At 40.3% G+C, this 19,168-nt stretch overlaps 2 protein-coding genes across 2 annotated transcripts in view; one reads left to right on the forward strand and one right to left on the reverse strand.

Annotated features, from left to right (window-relative positions):
• The window catches only part of EVC2 (EvC ciliary complex subunit 2), a gene marked incomplete at its 5' end in the record, with an annotated part of 70,679 nt that extends 54,850 nt beyond the window's left edge, over positions 1 to 15,829 (reverse strand). The window contains 5 exon segments of the mRNA XM_083834455.1: positions 638 to 824; positions 5,469 to 5,519; positions 6,026 to 6,186; positions 12,787 to 12,841; positions 15,638 to 15,829. Of these exon segments, the coding sequence (XP_083690581.1) occupies positions 638 to 824; positions 5,469 to 5,519; positions 6,026 to 6,186; positions 12,787 to 12,841; positions 15,638 to 15,829 (646 nt within the window).
• Positions 15,830 to 15,836: 7 nt separating this feature from the next.
• Positions 15,837 to 19,168, forward strand: part of EVC (EvC ciliary complex subunit 1) — a 54,504-nt gene continuing 51,172 nt past the window's right edge. The window contains 1 exon segment of the mRNA XM_083834458.1: positions 15,837 to 16,095. Within this exon segment, the coding sequence (XP_083690584.1) occupies positions 15,925 to 16,095 (171 nt within the window). The 5' untranslated portion in view covers positions 15,837 to 15,924.

Consider the following 19,168-nt stretch of genomic DNA (forward strand, 5'->3'; position numbering starts at 1 on the left):
AGAAAGCAAAATTTTTATGAATGTGCAAGGATCCAACTGCTATCTAAGGAACAAACTAACTCCAAGACCGGAATGGTCATTTTGGTCTATTATTTGCTTCAATTTTATAATTTGCTCAAGTCAGTGAAAAATGGATACAGAGCAGAGCTGCCTTCTTTCTGATTAATCATTCTGCTTGTTTGCATGGCCTTTTGCAATTCCAGTGTACTCCTACTTCAGCAAGCTAATCCGCCATGGTTTTAAAGCCACTACTCAGTAAACTGTTTGCTTACTTTCTACCTTTTTAGCTTGGCTAAATAGGAAAGACATTTCAATTAAAATTGTTTGTGCAGCAGTTTTTTAAAATCTCCAAAACGAACAAATACCATCATGAAAGATTCTGTTTCGGTTTGATAGCAGTGACTTTTACAGAGCACAAGGGCTCACTTCCGTGCCTGGAAGAGGCAGTTCAAAGGTGGGAGCCAAAATGGGAATTAATAGAATTTTAAACTGCAGCACAAAACTTGTTATAGGGTATTTCACCAATATTAACTAATAATTACAGAGTTTACATCATCAAAAATAAATAAATATCCTGATTTGAACAGATGCTCTTCCACATGTGTAATCAAAGCTACTTCTCTGCAGAATTTGTTACCTTGCAAGAATCTTTTCCTGTAAATCTGTACACCATCTGTTGTCTTATTACCACTGTTTTTTTGAACATGTAGACCAGTGATATTGTCCAGGAGGATAAGATCAGTAATGTTCCTTGAGAGCAGTGTGTTGGTATTATTAATCAGAAGTCTAACATAGGCAGTTTGAGGATCATGTTCAACGTCCACCTGAAAACAGAGATACTAATGGTGCAAAACAGCTCTATGTGCATCAACAGCAAAATCTGTAGTCTTGATTGCTAGTAAATAGTTCACTATTTGTGTAAGCCAATTTTCTGAAGGCATTCTGAGAAACCTGCAAACAGCATTACACTCAGTTTGATCGCAAACTCCCAAGGAGATTTTAATCTTTGGTATGCCTGGATGTTGCTCGGAGACAAAGGGACATAAAACAGAAGTTGGAAACCCAGTTCCTGCTAAGCCAGAAGTAAGTGAAAACAAGAATACGAATACCCCTGTGACACACAGAACTGGAACATAACTTCATAACCAGATTCTGGAAAATTCTTAGCTTTTGTATCATGAAGATGTTTCTTTTGCAAGCTGTCCTCAATGCCAATTCATTCTCTTCATGCATTTTTGTTCTCTAGTTCTCTTTTTCCACAGCAACCACAAGCTCCAAAGGGTGCCAGCTGCTTCCATTTGCCCTTCCCACATAAGGGCTGATGGAGCCACTAGCAGACTTGGAGTTCAAGGCTCTGTTTCCAGTTAGAGATGAAGTTCATAAATTAATAAGCAATCTCTAGCAACACACAGTCACATGACTTTATCTATTTATTCCATTAGGCATTCATTAACTCTCACTGAATAATTACACCCTCTAAATGAAATTACCTTGAGCACAGAGTCACTTACTGACCTCTCACCTTTCAAAGTGCCTTCCCTTATAAAATTGTATTAAGCCAAAACTGTCCAAAACTCCATCAGGCCTATAAATATGATGGCCCATAACATAGCCATGATGGCATAGTGGTCTTCTAATAATGACACCAAATTAACACTTTGTCCCTGAATCACACTTTGGTTATTGCACAATCTTTCTCCCCCCCCCCCCCCCCCCCCCCTTTTTTTTTTAAAGGAAATGTCTCTTCTCTCTCTGGACACTAGGAAAAATAGTAATAAAGCAGCCCCCCCCCCCCCCCCCCCGAAATGAGTACTAAAAACATTAATTGTGAGAGATGTCAGAAATCATACAATTTATTGCAGCCACAGGATGCAACATATGTAGTTATGATTTTATTGTACACCTTGACCCCTGCATTTCATTTTAATTCAACATAGAAACAGATGAAAGTTTCAGAATGTTTTATGAATCAAGGAGGAAAAAAAAAGATTTATTAAAATTATATTTACTTAGTTTGCATTTTCCTACATAAATGACAATCATTGCATTTGAATAAATCTGTTTATGTAAGTAGCTCTTCTCATTATACTACACTAAATTTTCCAAACTCATTACAGCAAGTTCAAACTCAACTGTATTAAATAAATCTTATGGGGGAAAAAAACAACTACCTATTGTACCAGATTCTGCAAATAAATGCCAGCAGGTATAAAAGTAGGCCTGATCACATTTGTGAAGAAAGCTTTGCCAATTTCATACGTTCATATGTCATGAACTAGACCCAACATTTATGAGATTTAAAAACACCAAATGTTAAAAGTGCGATATATTTGGGGCAGATTTTCTCTGTCTCCTGGTTTTCTGAACTGGTATGATGCAGTCAGCATATCTTTCAACCTTTCCTATGCAGTCACAAAGCTAGAAACTTGTTTTAGAAAACACAACAAAATGAAACAGGAAAAAAAGCTTCAAAGTCGCAAAAAGAAAATCCAAAGCCACAAAGCAGAGACCCTGACCCAATCAATGAATCAAGAAAGCACATATTGAAAGACCCCAGGTTCAAACTGCACAAGTTGTTAATACAATATTATGTTCCACAATAAGCGTGGATGGGCTTGTGCACACAAATAATTATGCACTACCAAGAGAAGGAGCTGGGAAAAGTTGGGAAAACAGAAAGCCTTTCCCTTCCTTTACTTTCCCATACCTTTCTCTTGCTCTTCTCTGAGATGAAGGGAAAAATTAGGATTTCATGATCTCTTCCCATGCTTTTAACCAGACACAAATATATTCCTTTACATCTGGAGAGAGGAGATGTAAACAGTAATTTAGCTAAATTCTTACAACAGAATAGGCAGAAAAAGTAGGATGTGTATATTCATAGGTAGGTGAAGGAATCTGGCAGCGCTACTCCTCTCCTTCCTTTAGTTAAGAGGTTTAATGCACACTCCCACATACAGTTCATTATCTTTCTCCAACTAAATTTGCATTTTCTCTTCATTTCATTTAACAAAAATCTTAATTCAGTGACTTAACAAAGCAACCCTTCTGAGGAATCAAAAATCTATCACCTATCTCCTACTGCAATTTTCCTCAGGCAGCCAAAAGGTTGTGTTTTTTACATTTGTCAATGACTTCAAATAGAGGTTTTACTTTCATTATTTCTGAATGGCAATGAATTTTAAGCTAAATGGCAATGGGGAAAATTTGGATTATTTTTCATCTACTGATAGCAGTGGATGAAATAACAGAAAAGAATGAAGCAGCAGGTAATCCGTTGGATTTGACCTCTCCTAGAAAGAATCTCCTCCATATGCCGCTGCCATTGGGATCACTGGCCACTGGACATCTCCTTTGAGTTGCTATTCTAAGTAGCAACAAGATATTTTTTCTTGCATTTGGAGCAGATGATTACGCTGCCAGCCAACTACAGAAACAAAGCACAATGGCAGCCACTGACAATGGTGATAAGCGCTTTATTTCGGTTTTCCTCTGCCACTGAAGTGTTATCACCCCCTACAACAGATGTCACTTAAGGTACATGGGTGAGTGGAATGAAAGAACCACAGCAAGAGCAAGAACATTTTAGGAGGAATTAGCTTAGGAGTGAAAGGAACAGAGCATCTCCAAGAAGTTTGAACAAAGATGACATGCAATGAAAGAACGCTTAGAAAACAGAAATGAGACAGGTAAAAGTTTTAAAAGCCAAACAGACAAATTTAAAGATTTATTTCAGCTCTGCTAAAGATTACTATCATTACAAAGTACTACCTGAGAAGTGTTCATGCCACACTGTGGAATGAAGTCCTACAGGAACTTCTTTCTTGTGAAAGAATGAAGGACTGGGCCCTCAAAGCATGGGTAAAATTTAAACACCCCAATTTCAATCATGGTATTTCTATGATTAGATGTTGGAAAAATACTGCCTTCAAGAAGTAAACATATGTCATCTGCATGCTCTGAGGAGTCACTTACAGGTGGTGGGTAGGAAATGTGCAAAATTCACTTTTTTTTTCATTTAAAACAGCTAAAGACAACCATATGGCCAGTCTGCCTCTTAGCAGGAAAGCATCTGTTCAGATGAATTAAGATTGAAGAGGATGACAAGGTAAGCAAAGGGAAATAAAACATGAAATGCATTTCAACATGGAAGACAATTCACATACAGTTGCACAGTTTTCAGTAATGTACAACAGGTAGCACATTACAATTATTTTCTGGTAATCCTAGCATCTACAACTGACTATCTTTCATCTGGTACAGCAGGATTTCACAATTTTTAATGAGTCTGTATGAGGCTGTGCTATGAATAGCAGAAAAAACAATATGTAATTGTCTCAAACTCTCATTCTGAGAAGCTTTGATACAAAAATTGAGAATCCACAGTGCAAAACCCTGAAGATTCTGTGTCACTGCTTCTTATGCTTGAAATTTTCACTATTTGGCCTCATTAATTATGATATGCAGCTACTTCAATAATGACATTATACATAATTAGTGCCATGAGATGTGATGCATATTCATTCTCTGTGTAAATGATCTGGCGCAGGTCATAATGTCACCTCTTCTGTACTGGGTACTAAATTCTCTGTCATCATATGAAACATTTCAATGGCTGAATTCAGATTTGCCTTAAAGTTGGATGCACTTTCTCTCTCAAAGGGACAAGCATGGTGAACTGTCTCTAATGATAAAAAATTCAGATTTGATTCAGCCAGTGTGGGAAAAAGAAAAAAGAAAATAGGAGAAAAAATGAAAGGAAAAATAATAGGTAGATCTATGCCACCTAAAAATGTAAAACGGAAAGTTTAAAAATTCTTTACAGCAGGGAGGTCTTTGCTCCTCATATGTATTTTATGCAAGCCAAATGAAAACTTTTATCTATTAAATACTGTAGCTGAGTCCCACTAAGTATGCTGATGGTGACACATGGGCTCTTCCATGGCTTTGTGACAGGATGTCCCCAGACACAGCGGGCTTCACAGGGCTCAGCTCCCCATGCTTTGAAAGGAGTCCACACTTGAGACAGGTAGGGCACACATGGAAGACAGAGGAACACCTAAAAAGGCTCATCACATTCTCTAAAGAAATTTCTCTCTGTCATTACCCAGCCTCCTGACTGATACACAGAACTCACTAACTTTTGCACATTTATACTCTTTATAGATTCATACCGAGGTATTTAACACTAGTCAAAAACCCCAATCCCCTGTAGTCTGAGAAAAGATTTCACTGACTTAATTCAGTTTTGAATCAACAATGCAAAATTGCTCCTCTTGCAGAGGGTGCAACCATCTCAACAGAAAAATGGAAATATTCCCAAATACACAGTATGGGTACAATTCTGTTTCCAGTTTTAAAGGACACTTTTTGAGTACAAATTTCCTATCAAATTAACAAGAGACATGAAAAAAAAAATGAAATCAAAACAAAACAACAACAACAAAAAAAAACACCAAAAAACTTACCACAGCACATTTCTGAAGGGTTATTCCAAATCCAGAGGACACATCTTCAGGCTGTGGAGGAAGAGGAAAAGTCTACACAGTGCAGGAAACTATCATAAGTCACAAGCTGCAGCACAAGTAAAATTATGTAAATAAGGAAATGAGAAAAATAATTAATCACCTTCAAGTTTAAGAGCTTTGTTATCCCAGCAATTACTTTTTTTTTAGTCCAAATCTGTTTGAACTACTTATTCCCACTTGTAATTGCTAGTATCTTAATTGACATATGCATCTTTTGGCTATCAGACTTCCCTAAGTTCATTAGACTATATGGATGCAATTCATTATTATGTGTCTATCAGAGTTTACACAGCAATCACGTAGCTGTATCTGTCACAATAATTGTTTGGAAGTCTCACAACCAGTTGGTATTTCTGAAACCATCTAAAGTGAACACAACCACCTGAGACAGAATTAGAAACATACGGATGGGTAGTAAGTTCCACGCAACATCCAGTTTTGATGTAATTGCTATGATGCTTATAAATACTATAAGTAGCAAACTATGATTTACTGACCAGCTCATGATTAACAGAAGACTCTCGTTTAAACAAAATCTTCTTTGTCCATGAAGGTATCAAAGCAAAAACCGAATGGCTCCACTGGTCATCCGAGGCTGCAGAAGTCAAGAGCAGGTCATGGACTTCACTTGCTTTAATTACCAGAGGCAACTGCAGTGCTGAAAACCAAGGCAAGACTCTGCATTAGAGCTAAAGGCGGCTCCGGTGCAGCAGCCGCTTGGTGTGTGTCACCCCTGAAGATTCCAGCCAGAGGTGGGGCTTGTGGTACCTGGTGCTCGGCATGCACACCATGACCAGCACACTCTCCCCCAAAGCATTTAAAATGTAAATAGGCAATAAAGACGAGAGGGTAGGTAGGAAGCAGAGATGGGGCTTGTCCCAGAAAAGCCAGCAAGAGTTAAAACAAAACCATGTCCTACCTAGGGAACTCCACTGAAAATTTCTTGCCACTTAAACATAAATCATCTAATCCATGAATTAAAAGGTTTCCACATTAAATCAACTGTTAATATTTTCAACACAAAGAATTTTACAGCAAAGCATAAATAATTGAAGCACTCTACAATGTGAGTGGCCTCATTGCTAAGGGTGTTCTGCTTCAAAGATACAGTCTGCCAATTAACCATCAAGTATTTCAGTACACAGAACAAAAATACTTCTCAGTTGACTAAGGGTGTCAATTACTTTTCAGATTAATTGGAGTGCAATCAAATCAAATACTCCGCAATTTGGTAATTTGCAATATCAATGCTATCCTATACCCCCTCTCTCACATTTTTTTAGTAGAGATTAGCCCAGGATATCACATGAAGCTACAATAACACCTTTGGAATTGCAATATGATAATCACTTTCATCTAATGAAGCACCTATGACATTAATAATAGGAGCTTATACTAAAAATCAGTAATTTAATCTAATTGTAAAACAGTACGGCTGCTGAATAGAGGAAAAAAATGTAGTGAAAATTTATAAAACGACTGTGGGCTTTCTGTGTTTAAAGAAGATACATTTTTGTCATTCTTTGCAAAATAGTTTTAATTTATTACTTATTTTTAAACCCCACATTTTAATCATTAGTTTATCATATTTTAATCATTAATTTATCATTATATATTCATATGAACAAAATCTCTAATCAAAAAGCAAAGATTTTTGGCAAATGACACTGTTACGTAAGCTTTCATTTTTTTCAGCTATTAAATGTTAATGAAATATGAAAAGTTGAACATACTGACAATCTCAGAAAAAATGAGAAGCTTCATGTTTTTGGAAAGGCACTGTTCTGTTGGAAGAACAATACAGAGAAATACTGTCAGTTGTAAATGTAAAAGACGTGCACAGCGCATTCAGAACTAGATGTTTAGAAGAAGGTCCTATCAAGTGCCTTGAGGCATTGATGGGTTTCTGTTAACGTAATGAATGAGATGCATTCCTGCTGCTTAGAGAACCCAGATGGACATGTACACCTCAGGGACCTTCACTGTCTTCCCATGGAGGAATAGCATGCTTTTAATTTGGGAGAGTGTGGTTTATACTGGATAAAAATGTGATTATACCCACCAGGAAAAGCTACTCGTTTATATTTTACAATTAGCTTTAATTCACTTCCCTAAATTTCACATACATACTTAAACCATTATTACACAGTGAAACAGACTAATTTAGGGACCATAAAAATAATAAGGAAAATTTGGTGAGGAGAACAGTGGTATGTAATTACAATACCAAATGCCTGCATACCTTTTGGGTTGGTATTTTTCAAGGGTAGTCATGCATGCTGCATTTCAGTTTCAATACTAAGCAACAGCCCAAATCGCTCAGAACGCCACCAGTGCTGAACTGACGTGCTGGCTACCAGTCTGAGCCCACCTGGCCATTGCACTCCCCAGCAGATCAAGTATGATATTATATCCAGCCTAACATGGCTCTAAACCTATATTCTGACAACTGAATCATGCCTTTTCTTAGTTTTGTACAGATATATCCAAACATCGGAAGGATTCATTTCATATTTGCTGTGCCTCTGAGATGTTAATCCAATTGCCACCCCATTCCTATGGAGGTAGGAAATCAGCTCTCCTTTTCATTTTCTTGCCAGGCTACCGTAGATGAACTTTCCCTTATAACAGACAGAAACTCTAATTGACGACATGAAGCAGCTTCTTAGAGCTTCAAGAGCCAGAATTCAATACAGAAAAATGTATAGGCTTGGCTGAACAACTACTGCCTTGAAAGTGCTTCTTGCTTAGCAGATCACTTCCTTCTGTATTTCCTGTAAGGGAGGTTAGTCAACAAGAAGGGAGACATTTGTTTTATGAAATATCTTTTGTTCTCGTGCCCTATGTAGCATGAGATCTCTCCATCATTATACCCAACTGTATTTTCCATGTGACAGCAAATCCTGATACTCCCCTCTGGAAAGTACCAAGTCCATAGTAACCAATTTGATTAACTGATCATGTTCTTTGCCTCTGAATAAATCTCTGGATTATTAATTATACGAGATGACTGTTTTCAAGTCGTGCTTTGTCATCACTTACAATCCTGCAATAATGTGGCTAGCTCCCAGACTAAGTCTCCAGGCACGTTATTTGGCTGCTCCATCATTGGTAACGAGAGGTTGGGGATTTTGCAGGTTCTTGACATTATGCTAAGCAGCCTCAATGGTGATCATGATTACAAGGATACTTCTGCAAATTCACTTGTACTTTCCCAGCATTTAGTGGAAGGCTTTGCTCAAGAAGATACAATCAGTGTGAGGTACATCCATAATGCCACACGTGCCACTGCCTCGCTCCAGATTTTTTCTCATCTTTATATTTAACAGCACAGGCTGTTTGCTAATACCCTGGTCTCCATTGCCGGTAAAGCAGCACTATTCTATCTCATTATTTTTTGTAGTTTCAAATGTCAGTTAAAAAAAATACTCTTTTCCTGATCCACAAATATTTATCTGTCACTAGAACATTACACACACCTCAGTCCAGCTGACCTACAAGAACATAACTGCATTTCCACATAAGTCATTGAATACTCGTAACCTCAAGACAACATAATTGTACTTATCAATTAATCTTGATAGGTGAATTTCAGACTTGTCTCTTTTCAGACAAGGTCTAGATGGATTATAGACAGCTGATCATTGCTTGAAAAGCCAGACACTGAACACCCGAGAAAGGATGTTACAGGCACAACACATTCTGCGGTTTTCAAGTTTATCCCAGATTTCTGTTCTGAAATTGTTTTTGTTACAAGTAATCTACTTGTCTGAGGTCTGATTTGTCTGAGGTTAGAAAATACAAAATACTAACGCTTGACTCCTGAGGCCTTTCACTAACAAGCATCCAGCTTTCTTTTTGATACCCTGCTGTTCAGAAACGAGAGCACAGCATTGTCAGTGCCTCTTCAGAGGTGCATCCCAATCCTTACACTGGCTCTGCACTCTCTTTATTCCTTCCACTCTCTTTTCTTATAGTTTCAATCTTTGCCACTTTTCTGGCTGTTAAAAAAAAAAAAAAAAAGACATTATTTGAGCTGCAGTCTTCACTTCCATTAGTTCCTAGATGGAAGCTATTCCCATTCCTTTTTGAAACAGAAATTTTGCTAAGCAGAGGAACAGTTTCAGCTGCACAGCCCAAATCTCAGCCCAGATTGCCAGGCTGCTGCTGGGAGCACCCGGGTACAGCACCTCAGGCCAAAACATTTCCCGGCGAGCAAAGCAGCAAGGCATAAGGCTTCATCGGGGGCTTTTCTGTAAACATCCCCAAAGATGTCAAATCAAACAGTTCATCAAAGAAAGGCAATAATTTCACTTTTTTTTTTTTTGAGATGTGAGAAAATATAACTGTCTCCAAGATGAAATTTTCTTTGTTTTCCTTAATGACATAAATTAAACATTCCACACATTTACAGTCTACGATCAAGTTGTTAAATATTTTATCTCCCTTTCATCAGCATGTTATTAAAATATTTTCTCATTATTTAATCCTCCATAAACCAAATAGAAACAGACACACCAGAACCCTGTCTTAAATTGCATATTCCTAGATAATTACCAGCACTGGTAGGTTGACTTTGTATTGAATTACCAAAGGAAAACATGAAATTAAATATTAACGTAGCTGAAACAACTGGAGGATTGTCGTAATATTTTACCACACCAATATTTTCCTATAGCATTCACTCAGTCCCACAAACACACAGTGCCACAACAATGGAAAACGACAAGTGCACAATTGATCAGCACACTCTCAAATGCAAAACCAGATCAGAACAACAATTGAATGCTGCTCAAATTTCTTTGCTGCTACCCCCAGGCAGTCGTTTGCCAACTCCTTTGCTTTGTGCACTACTGCTTTGTGTGGTGATCTTCTGTTTTGGACTTCTAGCAGCCACAGTCAAGCCACATACAACACATTTAGAGAGGAGAAGTCTCCTACTACCACCTCTCATTGCACTTGCTTGCTGCAAATTACAGAGAGGATCCAATGTGGTACAAAATGCACCTACAGTGTGAAGTCTGCGGTGATGGTGGGTCTGTGTTCATATTGGCTGGAGATGGAAGAATAGGTATGCAAAAAAAGGAACTGTCCTCTATGATCAGTCCTTTGCTAAGATGTTAGTTTTGAGTAATGACAGGGACCTTCAGTGTTAGGTTCAGCCTTACATACTGGACTAAAAAGGCTGCATCCTGAACATGTTAGTGGTGATGATTAATACCCGTGGACGACCATTAAAAGGGTAGGCATAACACGCAAGAACTATAATGCCTTATTTGTTCTTGATAGCAGTTAGGATTATTATTAGGCGCAGCAATTAAGTAGGATGATACAAACTTAAATGGTCTTGTAATAGGTTTCCAGCAAAGACTCCAGTAGGTCCTTAAGGCCCCCATACCTTTACAACATCTCCTAACCTGTTAATATACAATAGAAGAGTGAAGACTGCGACAAGTTTGTGAAATGTCAAGTTAACTATTAAAAATTAATTGACACTAGGAGGAAAAAAGCAATTTAACAAAACATGTAAATTGTTAGCTCTCACTGGTTGTATATTTCAAGTCCCAAATCTGCAGTTTGATTTGCTTTTCCCCAAAATTTATCCGTAAAGCTTTGAATTATCTTGCTTTACTTCAGTGTGGAAGAAGAGTTGAATATACTTGTTTACTATGGTTTTGTTGTTGTTGTTTTGAATTATGCCTTGTCCTGAAAACCAACCAGGATACAAGATCCAATTTAAAGTCCATTCAATTACATGCAACAATGAACAAGCAAAGGTAGTAATTTACTGTATTCCAGTTTTGAATGCTGCTATTAGCTTTCCTTGTTACAAAGTCAAAGAAACTATTGGCATCGATGACACAAAACAAATCTACTTTTCATGCCTTGTTTTGATAAGTCAGGCCAGACTAGAACATAATTCTAAAAATCCACTATGTTCCCCAATCATATGGCTATTCTGGGGCTGTTTCTGTCATCTTATCCAGAAACAACTTGAAAAAACTTCAAGCAGAAACTATAAGATCAGTGTGCTGTCTCAAACAATTTCAATTCAATACACTGCCATTTTCAATGACAAATGTTTTATGCAGTTTTTCTTTCACTGGGAACTTCTTCAGTAGGAATAAACATTCTAGTATCTTGATTAAGCAAACCACTAAGAACTTAGCTGTAAATATGTTAAAATTTATGCTTACTAGAATGGGGCAATTCTCAGTCATAAAATCAGCACACGATTCAGTGTTTGTAGCAGCCCTTCCTTTAACATGAATATTTACCTACTAACAAAATGGAAAACTAATCAATCACTAACACAAGAATATACTCTCAAAATCCTCCAATTGCGCCACTTTGTCTAACACCATTAGGTTCTTCTGAACTATAAAACCGCATGCATTTCCTTTCTCAGTGGATAGTACCTTATTAATTTGCAACCCATCAGAAAGGAAGATGTGAGCAGCAAACATTATGTTGTATAAACACAGGAAAAAAAAAACAACAACAAGGAAGCTAAGCAAATCTGAATTATTTGCTTTCGTATTTAAATTAATAAACTCATTTCTGAATTAGCCATGGCATAGGGCAAAGAAATTAGAGGCATCTCACTGGATGACTGCTTCAGAGCGTGTAATTTCTTGGCAAATGCATGTTACGGAATCATCTCCTGGGGAATGGCATCCTCTGCCATGGGGGAAGGGTCTATTACAGACATTACATTGCCCCTCTTAATATGCTATATGAGAATGTCATAACCTTTCAGCATACTCATCTCCACCACACTTCAGTGAAGTAGAACGCTGTTTATTATCTCCATGTAAAGAACACGAAGACCAGAGTCTCTGAGCAACTAAATGATTTGTTCAAATGTAGACAAAGTCTGGCATTCAGCCCTCTGATGCAGATCTTCTAAGATGTGACTCCTCTAAGTATAGGACCACCCTATTTCAACCAGATTAGGCAAAACCCACTAAATACGTGCTGTGTATTTGAGATCAGTAACCAGTACACTTGATACCCACTGTAAACAGTATTTGAACTTGTTATTTGAACTTGAACACTGGGACAAGATCTCAGGTACTAACCTTGATGGGATGCCTCCAGAACCAGACTGCTTCACTTTTTCTCCCTTTCCTTCCTCCAAAGTCAGAGAGCAAGTAAAATCTGGGCATGGCTTCAGAACCCTGCCCACCTACACACCTATCCCCCTGTAGAGCTGAGACCCCCACAGGCTGAAAATAGAGAGAAAACAATTGCATACCTGCCATTCCCAGGCATTCAGTCTCATTTTGTAGCCACAGATCATCTATAATAACCTAGAGTTAACAGAGAAGACAGCAATTATAAAAAAATATTTGTTTTCATAAATATTGCTTAATTAAATTTTTAAGCTGAATTTATGCTTTACAATTAGACAGAATCCTGTTCCACAAAGCCTTGAGTTTCCCAAAATTAACTAGTAGAAGAAATACAACACTGGTCTAGAGGCAGTTTTTCAAGCAGAATGAGGCACTGCTGCTTCCTAGCATGGGTATGCATGCCTGGGGCTCAGACTGTGTTCACAGTGGATATTACGAGGCTGAGACTCTGCACAATAGTGGAGCAGAAGTGTTTGCTATGAAGCATTAGTTTGTTCTTACAAAATAATTCTTCTTGTCATTTCCAAATGCAGAACTGAGGACCCAGGAAAATCTTATCACTAGGAGTCAGCAGGAATTTGTCCATATCGGATGAATGAGTCTACACAGATCCATTCAAAGATCCCTCAGGCTAAAATCTGTAGCTTATGAGACTCCTGGCTGTGCCCAAACCATGGAGATCAGAAATCACAGCTCTAAAACTTCCGTAAAAGAAACCAGTGCTTTTAAGGATTTTAATGCCCAGTGTTTTGATCAGGATGTAGTAGTCACAAAAGCAAGTTCTCATTTAATAAAAATGTTTCCCTGTGGGAGAAAAGACAGTTACGAATACCAGCTGATTAACAGCCATCTTCTACGTCTGCTGAATGCATGTGAGTAATGTTAGTTCTGACTCATGTCAACACTACTGTTATAGTAGAGTGAGTTATGGGCAATTTTATTCTTCACCTGCTTGAGGAATTCATCATTTGGATTATTGCTAGAGCTGTAGCTTTAGTTAACCTTGTGTAGAAGCAGTTCTCACCTCCGATAGGACACTTTCCATCAACATAACAGAAAATGCAAGACGTTTCATAAATTTGGATGCACCAGGAGCCGTGGGTCTTAAGCAGAAAACAAGTACAGATAGCTAGCTGGGAGACAAGACAGCTCTTGTGGAGGAGGAAGAAAGGACAAAGAACTCTGAGAAGCCCTGGGATGCAGCTCGGGGAGGCGCCAGGCACTGAGCTCTTCACTGCATGCTATTTGCATCTCTCTCACATATCCAATTGTACCGTTCTTCCTGTATAACAAAATTATTGCATGCAAACTAAATTATGCCAGAGATCTCTAGTTCCACGACTAATTTCTTCTCATTAGTTAAATGATCAATTAAATGAATCTGAGTTTTGACTAGTCAAAACACAAAAACCAACAGGAAACTCCATTAAAAAACTTAAACAAAAAAATTGCCTGGTGACGATATATATATATGTATATACTCACATATTTGTCATATATATGGATATACAGCAATAGAAATCTCATTAGAAGGGAATTAACCAGATATTTGCCAGATATTTATAGAGCAGTCTTTGAGGGAATGTGTACCAGTACAGTAAATGGCTGGAATGACACTAGTGTAAAACACTGATGAAAAGATAGTAGGACAGCCTATTATGTTAAGTATTAACATAAATCTTGTTCATGAACATAAATACTAAACATGACTCTTCTGCAATACATGACATGGGCATTAAATGCCAACAGTTTCTTTGTAAATAAGCCTGTAACAGAAGTAGACAAACACTGGTTCAAGCATGTATAAAGACGTGTATAAAATGTGGCTTGCTAGCTGATCCTGCTTCCTACGAAATTTATGTACAAATGACTCAGGATTTCCAGAGACACCAGGCAGTCATTCATCTGCGGTTTTACAACAGCTCACACAAAAACCTGTGGTGTTTGTATAGGCATTTGCATCAACTATGAATGACACTACAGCGCTCCTTGCTTTCTCTTCTGCCTTATCTGACATTCTGTCCTCACTACTCTGCGCTGAATATTTGACATATTTCTTCCAGTCTATTGTAGAGTGCATCCATAATACCAGAGGGCATCATGAGGAGCTCCACATCAGCCAACAGGGAGCCCAGTGCCAACCCTACAGGCCAGCAGTGACATTAAGCATCAAAAGTAATTAATTTAATGCAGCAAAATTGCCAGCACACATTTTCCCAAGTTTTACATTATTTTTATGGTGGAAAAAATAAGGTTTGGGGGAAAAAAAACACTGCTATTTCCTGCTGATTAGTGGTTTTTGTAATCAAAGCACACAGTAATTGTGAACTCCCTTCATCCTGCACCACACACGTTCTGGTACTCTTCACATGGTCAAAAGAAAACTGTGCTGGCAGCCTGCTGGATAGATAACTAGAAACAGAAATAAAAATACGAGCTGTATCTTAAAACACCAATGGCATCCCTAACAGCAGGCTGACACCAGTGAGCCAGAGTGCTGTTATTTGATAACAAAATCAAATGCATCCGCTCAGGAAGAGATAAACGGTGTCAGTGTCAGCGCCTGGGGTTTTGCAGTGGCCCCATCATGCTGATCCATGGGAGGTGTTCCCATCTTCGACGCCACCACAAGGTCCGTGGTGCCTGCAGGGCCACAGAAGGGTGCCTGACATGGTTTTGCGTGCAGAGGATGCCTGCTAGAGCACCCACCCTACGTTGGACCTGGGAGCCTTCCCAGGGAAATTAGCTCCCTTTGCTTCAGTAGGGCAAGGCTTAGCCACAACTACTCGCACCACAGGGCCCTCCTGAGGCGAAAGAGATGGGACCAGCCTGCGACGACGGCTGCACCCCGGGCTGCCAAACCACCCGGGGCCACCACGCCGGGGCACCCCTCTGCCCTCAGGGGCCCCGAGGCTCCTTCCCCCGCCGCAGCCCCCTGAGGAGGGGCTCGGCCCCGCGGCGCCCCCGCCTTACCCCAGCCGCCGTCCTCCCGCAGGGCTCCCGGGGCGGGCCGGCCGGGGGGCGCCAGGCGGCCGCTCCGAGGGGCCAAGCGGGGAGCAGCGCCATGAGGAGGGCGGCCAGCAGCCGCCGGGCCCCCCGCGGGGGCGCAGGGGCTCCGCGGAGCCCTCCTCGCCGCTGCCCCCAGCCAGGCCGGGCCGCAGCCATCCGCCATCGGTCTCCTCCCACGATAGGCGGGGGGAACGGGCGGCGGGACCTCCCTTTTCTCTCCCTCCCCTCCGGCCGAGCCGAGCCGGGGCCCGATGGCGGGGGTCGGGGCGTGCTTGCGGGCGGTGGGGCTGCAGTTCTGGGCCGGCTCGCTGCGGGTGCTGCCCGCCCTGCTGGCCCCCGCCGTGCTGCTGGGGCTGCTGCTGGGCGCCGCCGCCGCCGCCCTGCTCTGCCGCTGCGCCATGGGGCCGCGCCGGCGGAGAGAGGTACGGGGAGGCCGGGCGGGGAAAAGGGGCACCCGGGGGGCTCGGAGAAAGGACTTCAAGCGGCTTTGGGACGGGCCCCGCAGCGCTGCTGGCCCGGCCCGCCGAGGGGAAGCATCGCTGGGCCCCGGTCCGGCGTCGGATTAACTCCGGATCGGTTGCGGGTGAACTCAGCGGTGGGTGGGGTAGCTCGCGACACCCCTCTTTAAAGTGGTTTTACTGCTTACTCTATTAAAAACGTACCCAAAGTAAACGGGTTGACTCAAAACAAAACACAACAACATTGCTTTTGGAATGTAAACGGGTTGACTCAAAAAAAACACCACTGTTTTTGGTGTATATGTATTCTGAATAGTGCCCTCCTGACCTTTATCCCTGAAAATACTTCAGCTGACCCACTAGTTGTCTCTCACAGCCATCACTTCGTGTGGAAGGCTGTGCAGCTTTTTGGGGACAGTGGAAGATGAACCCCATTTGCAGAAACTTCCTGAGATACTTGAAAATGACCGCTTGTTTGTTTCCATTCTGCAACAGGAGGAACAACTCGATTTCCAGAGCAGGGAAATGAACAGCGCAAGCAGAGAGGATGAATACTCACCCACAGCAATAAATTTGACCTGTGGGTACACTCGTAGACATGAGACACACAGGAGGCAGAATATATTTGACAGTTTACTCAATGCAAAAGTATCAGGGTTTTCTAAAGCGTATGATTTTGTTAATGGCATACCTGGCTCGCCGTTTTAAGGATGGGGGCGTAAGGCTTATACATCTTTATTACACAGAGCGTTTGTTTTGACCACAGAATAACAGAGGTAGCGCGTACCTGCAGAATCACTACCTGGCAGGTATGTTTTATGAGAATTGTTACCAACTTCTGCTACCTTTGTGGACCACGTTTGGTCTCGGGTCATGTTGGGTTACCTGGGTGCAGCAGTGGTTGGCACAGCTGGGAAATTCGGAGTCCCGCAAAGCATTGTCAGTGTTCAACGGGGTGTCTGGTTCAGCCTGATTTTTAACTGCACCTTTTTTCAACTATAACTGGCTTGCTGCATGTGCGTATCTGCTAGGGTTGATCATCACCAAGTATGACATAAGAGAAAAATCCTCTTGCTCCCAACTGCTTTTAAGTGGGAGGTTTGAAACTCTGTTTGAAGCCATGCTTTAGCCTAATAATGGATTCACTTCAAATGCTGGATCAATGCATCCTATGTGAGTGTAAGCCTCTCTGATTCAATTGCTCATTTTCCCTGCCTTAATAGACGGTATCTTTATTGTACTGTCACTACTAACTCAAATATAGCCAAGTACAATTTTATCCTTTATGTCACTTATGTCAATAGGGAATAGAGGCTGTCAGTTCTCTCTGGCCCAGATCTTTAGATGCGTTTAGGTGCTTAAATGCCATTAAAATCAATGCTGCTGCTGTAAAAGAGTTGTTTATTTCAAAAGAAAAATAAACTACCTGCTGCTGCATACAGAACACATTGCAGGGTGGTCAGATTGTATCCTAGGGGGTCTGATTTCCCAAATGCAAACAGGGTGACATTAAGCTCTACCCATTCCTTTCACATACTGTCTGCCCCACCTGTGCTGTGGAGCAGCTTACTGCATGTATAGCAGCTCTGAACTATTATTCTTACTGTATCATAGTTACTATATAGTTGCTACTATAATATGGTAGTATTCTGACTAGTTTCTATATAGTTACTACTATAATATAATAACATGCTTACAATATCATAAATACTATGTTGTTACGATTATAATATAGTAGTTACTCTATTATAGCCTTCTGTACCCAGAATAAAAGCAGGGATATTTTACCTGTTTTACCTTGTTGCTTCCCAAGCATCTGAGTTATACGTGCAGGGGGAGCAGGGCAAGTACCTGGAGTACAGAGCATCTGTAGGCACTGCAGTAAGCCACCAGCATTTGTCACTCAGCCCCATTTAATCACTTCTATATATTCAGCCTGAATCTGTGGGGCTTGAATGCATGCAGTTAAGTGCCTTATTGGTGTAAGGATCTGTGCATACTGGGAAAGTTTTAAGAAAGCTTTACCATGGTAACTTCAGACATTACAGTGCACTGTAATGCATTTCTATCAATAAAACTCTCCTGTTAGACTTAATGGCGTTGCCTAGAGGCTCTTGTGACCCTTTGGGTTGGAGCTTGTCTCATTATGATATTAGATTAGCTTGAAGAAGTATTACAGTAATTACAGTTAGACTCAGTTTTATTAAACTTCTTAATGATCTAAAAGGGAAGCTCGGTAGCACTTCAGTTTCATTTGTAGATATTATTCAGGAGGAGTTGCAAAAACAAGGACGAAAATGGTGAGGAAAGGCATGAGATCAGAAATGCTAGCAAAAAATAAATGAATCCTGGAAAAAATGAAAATGCAGTACAAAACTGCAGAGATGAGAAAAGCAAATTCTGAATGGCTGTGGTGTGATGGACAGTGGTGAATCCAATGTGGCTAATTCCACAGCTGCCAGTCACTCGACCTAAATTTTGCGAACTTCTGGTTCAGGGCAAATAAGTGATAAAATTGAGAAAGTAGATTTGTAGCTGTTCTTTTGTCATTAATTGATTTTTAGAAAACAACATCTTAAATTTGGCATGTCTTAGAGACTTAACACAAGAACATGACCTGTATTATTGAGCACCTATGTTCCAGAGAGGTGACAGAGGCAAGTCATAAGAAATGAAATCTATTCCAAGGCTAGGCAGTTCTCTAAAGAAAATGGACTATTTTACATGCCAGGTGACCAAACAATTCAAGGAGAATTTTTCCATAAGACAGTTATGTGCATAGTGGCTGCAGCCATATAATTCGACTGCGTCAGAAAGCAGTTAGTTGAACGAAAACCTGAAAAGTAAAAGAAAAAAGTCATCAGGGTAGGGTGGCTGCCCTTCTCCACAAGATCTTTTCCATCACTACAAGATTCCTTGCAGTGCTGCATTTGGATGCATTGGCTGGTGTTGTCATTTTTTGGTCTATGCTAGTGCACAGAGAAGCGTGCGTGCAGCACTTTGTGTCCTCACAGTTTGTGTTTGTACCAGAGGCTGT

Source organism: Anser anser, assembly GCF_964211835.1.
Source record: "Anser anser genome assembly, chromosome: 4".
NCBI classification, from domain to species: domain Eukaryota; kingdom Metazoa; phylum Chordata; class Aves; order Anseriformes; family Anatidae; genus Anser; species Anser anser.